Raw genomic sequence first — 12,775 nt, 5'->3', positions numbered from 1 at the left:
TTTATTGCATGAATTCAAGGTAGGTCTAACATTTGAAAACCAGTTGATATAATTCACCATATTGACCTCTTTGAAAACCTCTAGTTCTTGCTGATGGGCAGAATCACAGCCTGTAGTACAAGAGTCCCCCCCTGTGTTTCTCCTTTGGTAGCAAAGCAATAAGCTGTCTTTGACCTTAAAAAAAAAAAAAAAAACACAACACCATATTAAGAAAGACCATATAATAATATCAATAAATGCAGAAAAAGCATTTGATAAAAATCCAACATCTAATCTTGATAAAAATTCTCAGCAAAACAAGAAACCTCAACCTAATGAATGACATCTACAAACAAACAAACAAACAAAAACCCATAGCAAGTATCACATTTATTAGTTAAAGGCTAAATGCTTTCCTTCAGGAATAAGGCAAGGATATCTACTCTCACCACTTCTTTTCAGTATTGTGTAGAGGTTCTAGTCAATGCAACAGGCAAGAAATAAAATAAGTAAAATTCTCTTCATTCACAGATGATATGACTAATGTTATAGAAAATCCAGCAGAATTTTATGGAAAGTCACTGAAACTATTAAATGAGATCAGCAAGAAGACCAAGTTCAATATATTCAAATATCAATAACATCTTTAATGGGACATAGTACTTAGCCATAGAGCTCTTGTCTAGCATGTAGGAGGCCCTGGGTTCAATCCCCAACACCATAAAACAACAACAAAAACCATACTTATATCTCAATATTAGCAAAAGCTGGTGGAAATTTAAATAAAAAATACTGAATACTGAGTGGAAAAATATCAAATACAAATTTAATAAATCAAATAAAAGATGTGCGATACTCATACTTTAAAACCCAGAAATAAATGCTGAGAAAAAAATTTAAAAGACATAAATAAAAGAAGAGATAACATGTTCATGGATCAGGTGATGATTATCTTTGCAAATACACAGATTCAACACATTCCCAATCAAAACCCCAGCAGGATTTTTTTTGGGGGGGTTTGTTTTAGAAATTGATAAGCTGATTCCAAAATTCATTTAAAAAACATAAGGGACCTAGAATAGTGTAGACATCTTTGAAAAAGGACAAAGTTGGAGTACTATCCCTCCGACTGGAAAACTTATTATGTTAAAATAGGGAAAAGAACATGTGTTGGGCTGGGGCTGTAGCTCAGTGGCAGAGTGCTTGCCTCGCACATGGTACTGGGTTCAATCCTCAGCACCACATAAAAATAAACAAATAAAATAAAGGCATGTTGTCCATCCACAACTACAAAAACAAAAACAAAAAACAATGTGATGCCCGTATCAGAACACACAAACCAACCAAAGTAACAGAACAAAGAATGGAGAAACAGACCTACAAACATACAGACAAGTGACCTTTATTCCTTTTTTGGAGACAGGGGTCTCACTATATTGTTCTTATGGTATGGATGCAGAATGTCCTCCAAAAGCTCATGTGTTGAAGGCTTGGTCCCCAATGCAGCTACATTCAGGGACAGGGCTTTTGGCAAGTGATTGGATCATGAGGAAGATAAACCTCATCAGTCGAGTTCATAACTGAATGGACTATTGGGAGGTGGTGGAAACTTTAGAAGGAGGGGCCTAACTGAAGGGAGTGGGTCCTTGGAGGTATGCCTTTGGGGACTACATCTTGACTACAGCCTCTGCTGGCTACTATGAGGTGCAGCTCTTCTCTACCACACACTTCCCACCATCATGTTCTGCCTTACCACAAGTCCACAGTGATGGGATCAAGTGACTACGTACTTAAACCTCTGAAACCATGAGTGAAAATAAACCTTTCCTCCCTTAAGCTGATTTTCTCAGGTATTCTGTCACAGCAATGAAAAGCTGGATAACACTGTGGCCCAGTCTGCTCTTCAATTCTTGGACAAGTGATCCTCTCACCTCAGCCTCTTAGATGCTGGCACTACACATATACGACTGCACTTGGCTCTGACTTCTAACAAAGGTGCTAAGACAGTTGAGTAGAGAAACACTAATGTTTTCACAAAACAGGGCTGAACAATTGGACGTCCATATGCAAAAATATGATCTATACCTTGTACCATATGCCAAAATTAACACCAACTATAGGTCCAAATGTAAAACCTAAAACTATATATCTTCTAGGAGACAATGGAGTGTAAAAAACCTTACAGTTAGACAGAGATTCCTCAGACACAATAGGAACAGTACAATTCATAAAAAAAATACACTGGTAAACTGGATTTCATAAAAATTTATAACTCCTGGATTTCAAAAGTCGATGTTAAATGAGTAAAGAGATAAGCTACCCTACAGAGAAATTAACTTCCTCACAAAATTTGGTTCAGATGTTGAGACTGATGATCCTACCACCTAAGGAGATATAAAAAGATTTATATATAGTGCTTTCTGGAGAGAGTCAGATGATTAAGTAGGTAGAAAAAAGGCTTTCGAAAACAGAGAAAGGAAAATACCTTAAAGTTTTTATTGTGTTTAAGGAATGGGGTTGGGCGAAGGTTCTTGCATGTAAGGAGATGTGTGTAGTTTGAACCAACCTTCCACTAGCACCAAAGGAAAGAGCCCCTGAATTTTCTTATCATCTTGCTCAGCTAGGATATGGAAGGGAAAGAGGATGGGGTGAGGCTTAGAAATGATGAGCAGTGAAACAGCACGAATGAAGTCTAATTACCCTATAGACTATGAGAAAATATTTGCAAACCATATGTATGATAAAAGTCTTATATCAAGACTAGATGGGCTGAGGCTTGGATTGTGGCTCAGTGGTAGAGCACTTGCTTGGTATGCGTGAGGCACTAGGTTTGATCCTTAGCACCACATAAAAATAAATAATAAAATAAAGGCATTGTGATCATCTAAAACTAAAAAATATTAAAAAGTATGCATATATGGGCTGAGTTTGTAGCTCAGGGGTGAAGTGCTTGCCTAGCAAGTGTGAGGTACTGGGTTCAATCCTTAGCATCACATAAAAACAAAACAAAAAAATAAATAAAATAAAGGTATTTTTAAAAAAGACTATATGAACAACTCTCAAAATTCAATGCTAGAATAATAACTTAATTTTTTAAAAGGCAAGAGGTTTGAACAGACACTTCATAAATGAAGGTATATATACATATAAGTAACAAATGAAAAGATATTTATTTGGGGCTGGGGCTGTGGTTCAGAGGAAAAGCATTCACCTCGTATGTGTGAGGAACTGGGTTTGAATCCTCAGCACCACATAAAAAGTAAAATAAAGGTATTGTGTTTACCTAAACTAAAAAATAAATGTTTTTTAAAAAAGATATTTATTAAGCATTATTATTTATTAGGGAAATGCAAAATAAATGTTGATACAAATTAAAACCACAATATACAATTATTAGAATGACTGCCAATAAAGACACTGACCATCTGAAGTGTCCCATGGATGTGGGAACAAAACAGAACTCCTGTACCCCACAGGTGGGAATGTAAAATAGTTTAATCACTTTGAAAAATCATTTGTTAGTTTCTTAAAAAGCTAAGCATCCATATGACCAACCATTCTAATCCTAGTATTTATCAAAGATAAAGAAAAGAATATGTGCCTATAAAGATTTGTGCATGAATGATTACAGCAGCTTTATTTGTAATAGCAAAAAATGGGAATAATTAAAATACTCATCAAGAAATAAATGGATAAACTGTGGAATTACCTTAGAAGAGAACACTATTGGGCCATAAAATGGAATGCACTACAAATATACAGTACAACCTGAATGAATCTCAAAATGTGCTGAATGAAATAAGACAGATCTTCCAAAAAAGAACATTATATATAATTCCAGTTATATAAAATTCTAGAAAATGCAAACTATCCCATATAAAGAGAAAGTAGAACAATTGTTGGGAAATAAAGGTAGGATGGGTGGGCAGGAAGGAGGCAATCATAAAGGGATATAAGAAAATGTTTAAAAGCTGGGTATGGTGGTGCACACCTGTAATCCTAGCAACTTGGGTGGCTGAGGCAGGAGGATCAGAAGTTTGAGGCTAGCCTCTCAGCAAGTTGGTGAGGCCCTAAGCAACTCAGTAAGACCCTGTCCCAACATAAAAAATAAAAAGGGATAGGGATGTGGCTCAGTGGGTAAGCAGCCCTGGATTCAATCCCTAGTTCCAAAAAATGTCTGGATTGATAGATTTGTTCATTATGTTGACTGGTGATAGTTTCTCAGGTATATTAATGTACATATCCAAATTTACCAGATGCCTTAAATATGAACAGTTTATTATCTGTCACTTATAATTAAAGTTTCTATAAAAAGGCAAAAATTAAAACACTCATTTATGTCATTTATATCTCAAAAAAGCTGATAGCCTCTATCTTAGAAAACAATTTAAGGCCATGCATGAGGGCGCATGCCTGTTTCCCAGTAGTTTAGGAGGCTGAGACAGGTGGATGGCGAATTCAAAGCCAATCTCAGCAAAGCAACTCAGTGAGCCCCAGTCTCTAAATAAAATACAAAATAGGGCTGGGGATGTGGCTCAGTGGTTGAGTGCCCTTGAATTTAATCCCAAGTACTAAAGGAAAAGAAAAGAAAACAACTTAAGTAAAATGAAGTCAAAACACAAGTTTCTTATATGTCAGATTATGTCATAAGCATTTCCCTTATTTTGACAAATTAATGATTTCATTTAGTCCCTCTTGTCAGGTAATATTTCTTAAAGTACTAGGTTTTATTATTAATAATAATATTAATATACATAATATTATACTATTTATATTGGACACAAATCCCAACCTCTTCCTTGCAGAAAAGCATCACCTCTTCTATCAAGTTCTAAAGGGCCTTCCTTTCTATAATCCCTTACTGAACTACTGTTACTGAGTTAGAATACACTAATGCAGAATGATCCAGAACAACACTGATTCACTAAAGATAAGCAACTTCCCTTCCACTACAAAACAGACCTTGCTACCTTATTCATCTCTCTAGCTAGGCTTTTGATCTCTCTCTAGGTAAGACCCAATCCTCTCTCTACCCAAACCTAAGAGCTTATCAAAGCTGAGACCTCGTCTTGCACTAAGACCATTCACAACAAAATTTTCCTTTATCTATTCAAAAAACTATGGAGAAAGTTTTCCTTCTTGTGGTCCAACAAGACCATCACTTCTATATCATGAAACTGAGAATCTGACAAGGACAGCTTAAATATTTCCTTCAAGGAACTTCTTTTTTTTTTTTCTTTTTAAGGAACTTAATTTTTTCACTACTCAAAATCTGCTCTTTTTTCTTGGTACCTAGGGTTGAATCCAACAGCACTTAACTACTGAGCCACATCCCTAGCAGCCCCCTCCACCCCTTTTCTTTTACCTTTATTTTGTTTATTTAGTTTTTTTAATGTGGTGCTGGGAACGAACTCAGTGCCTCAAGCATACTAGACAAGTGCTCTACCACTGAGCCACAACCCAACCCCAGCCCATGTTTTTTCTTTTTTTCTTTTTTTTTTTTTTTGATACTGGGGATTGAACTAAGGGGCACTCAACCACTGAGCCACATCGCCAGCCCTATTTCGAATTTTATTTAGAGACAGGGTCTCACTGAGTTGCTTAGCACCTTGCCTCACCATTGCTAAGGCTGGCTTTGAACTTTCAATCCTCCTGTCTCAGCCTCCCGAGCTGTTGGGATTACAGGCGAGCACCACTGCACCTGGTTCCTTTTTATTTTTTTTATTTGAAGACAGGGTCTCACTAGGTTGCTTTCAGCTTTGATAAATTGCTGAGGCTGGCTTCAAACCTGAAATCCTCCTGCCTCAACCTGCAGAGCTGCTGAGATTATAGGCATGCACTACCACACTCGGCTTAAAACCTGCTCTTGAGAGAAGATTGAACATACTGCAGAATTATTTGATGAATAAGTAAAAGTAAGTTGACACATGGGAACTATGAAACGCGTCCAACAGCTGTCTTATAAAGGCTGTTTAGGGATAAAACCAGAAAATATTACATGAGTTAAAATCATAACTTTTCAAGAAGTAGAAAGAGACATCAACTTACCTGGGCCATGATTTAACCATGCTGGCCTTCCTTGGTATTCCTCTACTAGAGAAGAAAAGTTCAGAGAACCAGAGCTAGGGAAGGAAAAAGAGACTTTGAGACCTGGTGGACTTCAGAACTCTGAAGCTTTTTTTTTTCTTTATTCTTTCTTCTTCCTCTTCCTGCCATTCTCTAAACATTAACACATGTCAAGGGATGAGAGACGTCCAGACAAATCCAAGCCCGCTCCACTCAGACCACACAAGTGGGGACACAGAGCAAAGGTACCACTGCACCAAAGCAGATCCATCTGACCTATGGCCTCTCTCATTCTGAAGATGCAAACTCCAAGGCTGGGGATATAGCTCAGTTGGTAGAGAGCTTGCCTCACATGCACAAGGCCCTGGGTTCAATCCCCAGCACCACAAGGAAAAAAAAAAAAAAAAAAAAGCCAGGATTAATTAGGTTGCTTATAAGAATTGTACCTTAAATGTAAAGACACAGATATGTTAAAGAATGAAAAAATATATTGGATCTAAATCAGAAGAAAGCTGGTATAAGTGTACTTGTAACAGAAAAAATAGACTTTGATGCAAGAAATATTATAAGTAACAAAGGGGACATACTCTACCTTTCACCAAGAACAGAATAGTAGTCCTAATATTTGTAGGTACTTAATGAGAGAGCTTCAAACTATATAAACAAAAGTCAACAGAAGTAAAGGCTAGACATATTTAAAATTAGAGATTTTAACACTACTGTTAACAGAAAAGACAACACACAAAGCAAAAATCAACAAGTCCATAGAAGTTTGAACATAATCAAATTGAGTTATAAACTGCAGTTTATACATTCTTTTCAAACATTGACATCATAATTACCAGGATAATATTCTGGGTCAAAAAACAAGTATCTAAATTTCAAAGGGTTAATACAAAACAATGGATATTTTCTTAAGTCTTTAAAATTAAAAAATAGGCATTCCTCAAATGTTTTCAGATATAAGGAGTATAATTCTAAATAACTATAGTTCAAAGAATAAATCAAAGTAGAAGGCACAAAATATTTTTAATTGAATGATAATGAAAATACAACTTATCAAAGCTTGTGTGGTGCAGTTAAACCAATGTTAACAAAGTCATGTTTGGATTTAAATGTATGTTTCAAGAAAACAGAAAGGTTTAAAATTAATTCTCTACCTCAAGAAATAGAGAAAGATGGGCTGGGGATATAGTTTAATCTTAAAATGCTTATTTACCATGTAGAAGGTGCTGGGTTCTATCTCCACATTGGAAAAAAAGAAGAAGAAGGAGGAGGAGGAGGGGGAGGGGGAGGAGGAAGAAAGAAAAGCAAATTAAACTTACAGAAAGTAGAAAATAATAACATTAAAGAACCAATAACATTAAAAAAAAAATAAAGAACTGGATATATAAAAAAGCAAAATGAGTACAGTCAGAAGCTACTTCATTAGAGAGATGAATAAACAAGTAAAAAAAACCCGGTCAATTATCAGGAATATAAAAGGAGGTATCACTATATACACTGCAGAAATGAAAATGATAACAGAACTTTATAAACAATTTTATGATGATAAACTTGAAAACCTGGAGGAAATTTTAAAAATTACCAGAAAAGGCAGTTTAAAATGATATAAGAAATGGCAAATCAGGATATTGCTATATGTATTAAAGAAATTAAATCCATATTAACTATCTTTCTACCACAATAATGTTAGGCCCAAAGGCTTCAGTGGCAAATTCTTTCATTTACAGAATTAAAAATACCAACCAAACTTGGCCTTCTCAAGTAAACAGAAATATATGGACCATGTCATGAAGTGAGCTGTCTTAGTACATTTCATTCGTAAGAGCAGATCCCTCATGACTCCAGGTGCCCCTCAATTCCCTGTCACTCTCAAAGCCTCAACATGAATTTTGGCTTGGAACAAACCACATCCAAACCACACCACCTGTATAATTGTGGTATAGAAACCTATCAAGGACATTTCAAGAAAGGAAAAAAATATAGTTTATCTTTCCCATGGGCACAGATGCAAGCATATTAAAAAATATTGCAAAGAAAAACCAGTAATATAAATGACTGAGATTTATTTTAGAAATGTAAATGTCATTTAATTAAAAAAATCAATTCAAGAAAAAATTTTCTGTAAATTTGGAGCAATAGGGAACTTCTTTCATGTGATAAAGAAAATATACGGAATAAAAACTATAACTACCAGGCTGGGGATATAGGTCAGTTGGTACAGTGTTTGCCTCACATGCACAAGATCCTGGGTTCAATCCCTAGCACCACAAAACAAAACAAAAAACTATAACTACCATTAAACATAAAAGGAAATATGAACCACTATCTTTCTGAGTTGAAGTAATGTTGTCTGCTTTTATTATATCTATGATTTGACTGAAATTTCAAATCTAGAAGTTTATCCTCAGGGAATAACTATAAAAAGACATAGAGGTCTATGTGTAATGATATTCATTATGAGCTTTGAAGCATAATAGCTAACAGTAGGCAAGAGGTTACATACATAATATAGAGAAGGCCCTGAAAGTGAGATCTTGTATTTACAGATCAGTCACTATGAGGCAGAACATTTCAAGAGAAGGGAAAGAGTCTCAAGTATTTGAAATTAAAGTGCATGTTATGAAGAATGAAGAATCATAAACTCACCTGAACTTTTAACTTTCAGATGTGCAACAAAAATTCTTTCCTCTTCCAGGATTTTTGTTTGTTTGTCTGTTTGTTTTTTAGAGAGGTGTGGCACTGGGAAAAGAGAAAGCAATCATGAAAAATCAGGATTCACCCATAGCACAGTAACTGAGAAAACACCCTTCAAGATCACACCTGTGATACCACTGGTTATCAGTTCTGCTTCCCAGATGTGAAGATTAAACACTGGAGAAGCGCCAAGGCAAGCAGGGAAAGTGAGTTTTATTTAAATAATAGTAACAGATGTCTCCTGAAAGGGAAAAAAGGGCCATAGCTGATGTCCTCATATCCCAAGAAGTGACAGTGTCCTGTCCCTGTTGCAGAAGGCTCAGTCCTTGTCCCCAATGCCAATTAATGCCAATTTAATAATGAGGACATGGTTTTGAGAAAAAGCAAAAGGCTGTTTCATTGTTTCGCTATCAAAGGAGAAAAACAGGGGACTCCTGTCCCAAAGGCTATGAATGTCAATCAGGAGTGATAGGGGTTTTTTAAAGGAACCCTAGAAGGGTTACATTCTAGGGGGTCCCAGGGCGCCCTTAAGGTATACTAGGATTCACATGTTAATTTGGGAGATATTCACTTCCCAGATCCTTAGACTAGTGGGTGTGTTCAAGAGCAATTAACTAGAGGAAGAAAAAGATAACACTCCATTCCCTTTGAATCAGCTGTCATCTTCCCCACCAATCAAGATCACCTATCTACACTGCCTGTCTTTAATTCTTGCTTCACCTGCTCACCTAGTCCACACATTACCAGACCTGGGTAGGAAGGAGACTGGAATTGATTTTCCCAACACAAGAGAGGTCAGGTTCATATCTGGAGCCTTTGGCCAGAGTTTTGGGAAATACTGTAGTTATGAAAACATGTCGTTAACTCCTTGGAACTTCCAGAGAGGAACCTCCCAAAGGTAATCCTACTCCTGGGATAGCCTCATCAGGTCTACCCAGACTCCAGCCTTAAATATGAGGCCAAGTTAAAAAACAAACAAACAAAAAAAAGTCTTTTCTCAAGATCAAGTCTGTCTTCTGGCTCAAAATCTGGTTTTCCTTTTACTTGCTGCCGACCCCATGCGACTGAAAGGAGAGAAGGCTGAGAAATCAGAACCTAGAGACATTATTAAGTAACATATCAACACACAGCCACAAAACTCTCGCCTACCCATAAGCCACGCCTCCAATCAACCAGTTAGTGATGCGCCAACACAAACATCGTCAGAGACACAACGCAGTTCCCCCTCTGCTGCTCTAAGACTTCGCACAGGACAAGACCTGCCAGCTCTCTGGGTGTGAGGGGACCTTTAATTAAAGGAGTTTTATTGGAGGAAGGAAGATACTGTGCTGTGCCCAAGAGGGACAGAAAACAAAGACATAGGGCTGCCAGCTCAAAAAGGTCAGGGATTAAAGGCGCTTCTGAGTTCTTTGTCCACCTTTGCCGGGCTTTTTGCTAGAAGTGATTTATGCTAAACAAGGAATGATTGACAGATTCCTATCCCCACAATGTTTATAGCGCATGCGCCAAAGCTCCCATTCCAGAGTTTTACCCTAGAAGTGTGATATGCGAGTCCTACGAATGGGATCTTCAGCGGGGGCGGGGAAGGGGGGGTTCCCTTATTAGTTGACTCTAGGTAAAACGTGGGTCTCTGCGCATGCTCCTTCGGAAGGTCGGACAATCTTTCTGAAAAACAATCTTGTCGCGCGACAAGCCTGTAATCCCACCGGCTCTCGAGACTAAAGCAGGACCTTGATTTTCAAAGCCAGCCTTAGCAATTTGAGGAAGCCCTGTCTCTAAGTAAAACACACAAAAAGGGCTGGGGATGTGGCTCAGTGGTGAAGGGCCCCCGGGTTCAATCCCTGGTACAGAAGAAAGAAAAACAGAATCTTGCTGTTCACTCTTTGGGGAAAACAGCTCCTCCAATAACAGGGCAGGAGGCTAAATCCTTAGCCTCACCAGTTCGGCTGCCTGAGGTGGGGTGGGGCTTGGGACCAGGGTCCCTACCTCACTGGGCTTCCTCGCCTTCGGAGCCTCTCACCCCCACTGCCAGGTCCATTCCGGATGTGAAAGCCTCCGCGGAATTTATTTTTGGGAAGGGGGGTTTTGGGAGGGGGACACGATTTTCTCACCACGCTGGGACTGTGGCCACTGGCACACAGGAAGAGGACTAAAGGGTGAAAGGTGAGTCAACCTCCAAGGCTCCTGGGAAATGTAGTGCAGGCGGAAGAATCCTGACGTGGGTGCCTCCCGCTCTGTAGCCCGTGCTCGAAGTGGGCATGCGCCGCACGGCCAGGTACCAAGACGTTAGGAGAGGAAGGCGGAATCTGAGTCCCGCCAGGATCGCCGAGCCAAGGGCAAGCTGACAGGAAATCTTGAGTTCAAGAGGAGGAGGTTGAGGGTTCCAAAGTGCAGTCTGCAGCATGTATCCAGGGTGAGAGCTCTATAGGGACAGGGACTTTGTTTTTTTTTTTTTTTGACCCTCCAAGTTGGTATTGTTACGAGGAGCCGCTCCAGAAAGCACTCTATGCCCGAATTTCAAATTAAAAGAGAGTTTTATTTACCTGGCCAGAGACTGTCACCCACCGAGAGACTCAAGTTCTGTGGCTGGACAGCAACTTCCTGGTCCATCCAAGGAGAATATAAGCACAAAAACCACAACTTAGTGACTTGCTTGTCGTCATGTAAACTACCAATCACAGAAATTAAAACATTCATAAGTGGGACCTGTGGGCTTTAGGCAGGGCTGGAATTTTCCAGTCAGCAAGCAAGTAATAAATAGAAGCTAAAAGAAGCGTTAGCTTTGGAGTTCAGTTGACCACAGTCCGCGGTTCAAGCAGGTACTAGACAGTCATTTCCTAAATTTGGGTGGGGGCCTGCAGGGCAAGAATCTACTTCAAAGTCATGTAGACCCTCAAGGGCTTTCAAACCCAGGATGTAGCTCACCACCACCACCGCCGCTGCATCCTGAGTAGGGTACAATTTATGGGGTACAAAGTACAGAAAGAATTTTTTTAAAATAAGAAAACAGCTTTAGTTTTTATTTCCTAGAAATGGGTCATGCAGTTCTCCCTTCACAGGGACAGTAAAAAAGAAATTAAGATGAAGTTTCTCTAGTCACATTTGTTTACTCAAATGACCCTATTCTCATAATCCCAGCAAGGTGCGCATTGTTGAGAGTAACTAATGAATCTCTACGAGAGCAAATGCTTTACACACTCAGGACTAGTAACTTGTTTGATGCCTACTTAAAACTACAGTTATCTTATGGCCTATATGCACATTTTCATCTGTCATTTTACTAATATCCATAAACCCTATGTCCTTTATCCTATGCAAGGCTACAAGAGCAGGTTGCTATGTTAATCTAACCTTATCTATATTAATCTACTTGCTTATTTATCTATAACTACTGACACACTGACTTATCCTATGGCTTAAATCCTATGTTTTACAGTTACATGATTTTTCTACTATTACTTAGGCTTATTCCTGGTTTCTTTTAAAGGGTTGTGGTCAGACCTGCTTGCATCGGTTTGATTTTCTTCTTGTTAGTCTTGAACAATGTTGTAGTTGGGTAGGCCTTTTTATCATTCTTCTTAAGCATAAAGCATGTAGTGCTTTTCTTTAAACCTTCTCCAATTTAAATTTGAACTCTTTACTCCTGTCCCTGACACTCAAGCCTGGAAAATGTGCCTTTCAGTTAATTATCACCAACTTTGAACCCTATACTTCTGTCTCACAATGAGAAAACAACAAAACAACAATCACCACCAACCCAGGCTGATTTGGAAAACAAACATTGATTTAGACTCCACCTGCTCATCCAAAGGAAAATTGCAGGCTCCATCTAACAAGAGGAAGCTCAGCCTTACCCGAGATTCTGGGACGTGTAGTCCAGACCTTTCCTCTGGCTGGAGCACTTCCGCCCCGGGAAGGCGTGGCCACGGTGGTTGCTCCACTGAGAGACATCAAGAACTGCAGGGATACTACAGTGCCCAGAATGTTGGGTGGCACTTCGGCTGCCGGAGAAGGAGAATATAAAGCCCGC

General features: G+C 38.6%; 1 protein-coding gene across 1 annotated transcript in view; it reads right to left on the bottom strand.

Moving 5' to 3' along the window:
* Positions 1-12,739, bottom strand: part of Znf404 (zinc finger protein 404) — a 29,844-nt gene extending 17,105 nt beyond the window's left edge. Inside the window, exons 1-5 of the mRNA XM_078031942.1 lie at positions 12,600-12,739; positions 10,732-11,346; positions 8,698-8,790; positions 6,028-6,101; positions 67-174 (exon numbers count right to left, since the gene is read on the bottom strand). Coding sequence (XP_077888068.1) covers positions 67-174; positions 6,028-6,036 — 117 coding nt within the window. The 5' untranslated portion in view covers positions 6,037-6,101; positions 8,698-8,790; positions 10,732-11,346; positions 12,600-12,739. The remainder of the gene's footprint in view (positions 1-66; positions 175-6,027; positions 6,102-8,697; positions 8,791-10,731; positions 11,347-12,599) is intronic.
* Positions 12,740-12,775: the final 36 nt, after the last annotated feature.

The sequence above is a fragment of the Ictidomys tridecemlineatus genome, chromosome 15 (genome assembly GCF_052094955.1).
Source record: "Ictidomys tridecemlineatus isolate mIctTri1 chromosome 15, mIctTri1.hap1, whole genome shotgun sequence".
Classification (NCBI taxonomy): Eukaryota; Metazoa; Chordata; class Mammalia; order Rodentia; family Sciuridae; genus Ictidomys; species Ictidomys tridecemlineatus.
The sequence above is the reverse complement of the archived record's forward strand: the minus strand, read 5'-3'. Positions and strand labels throughout refer to the sequence as shown.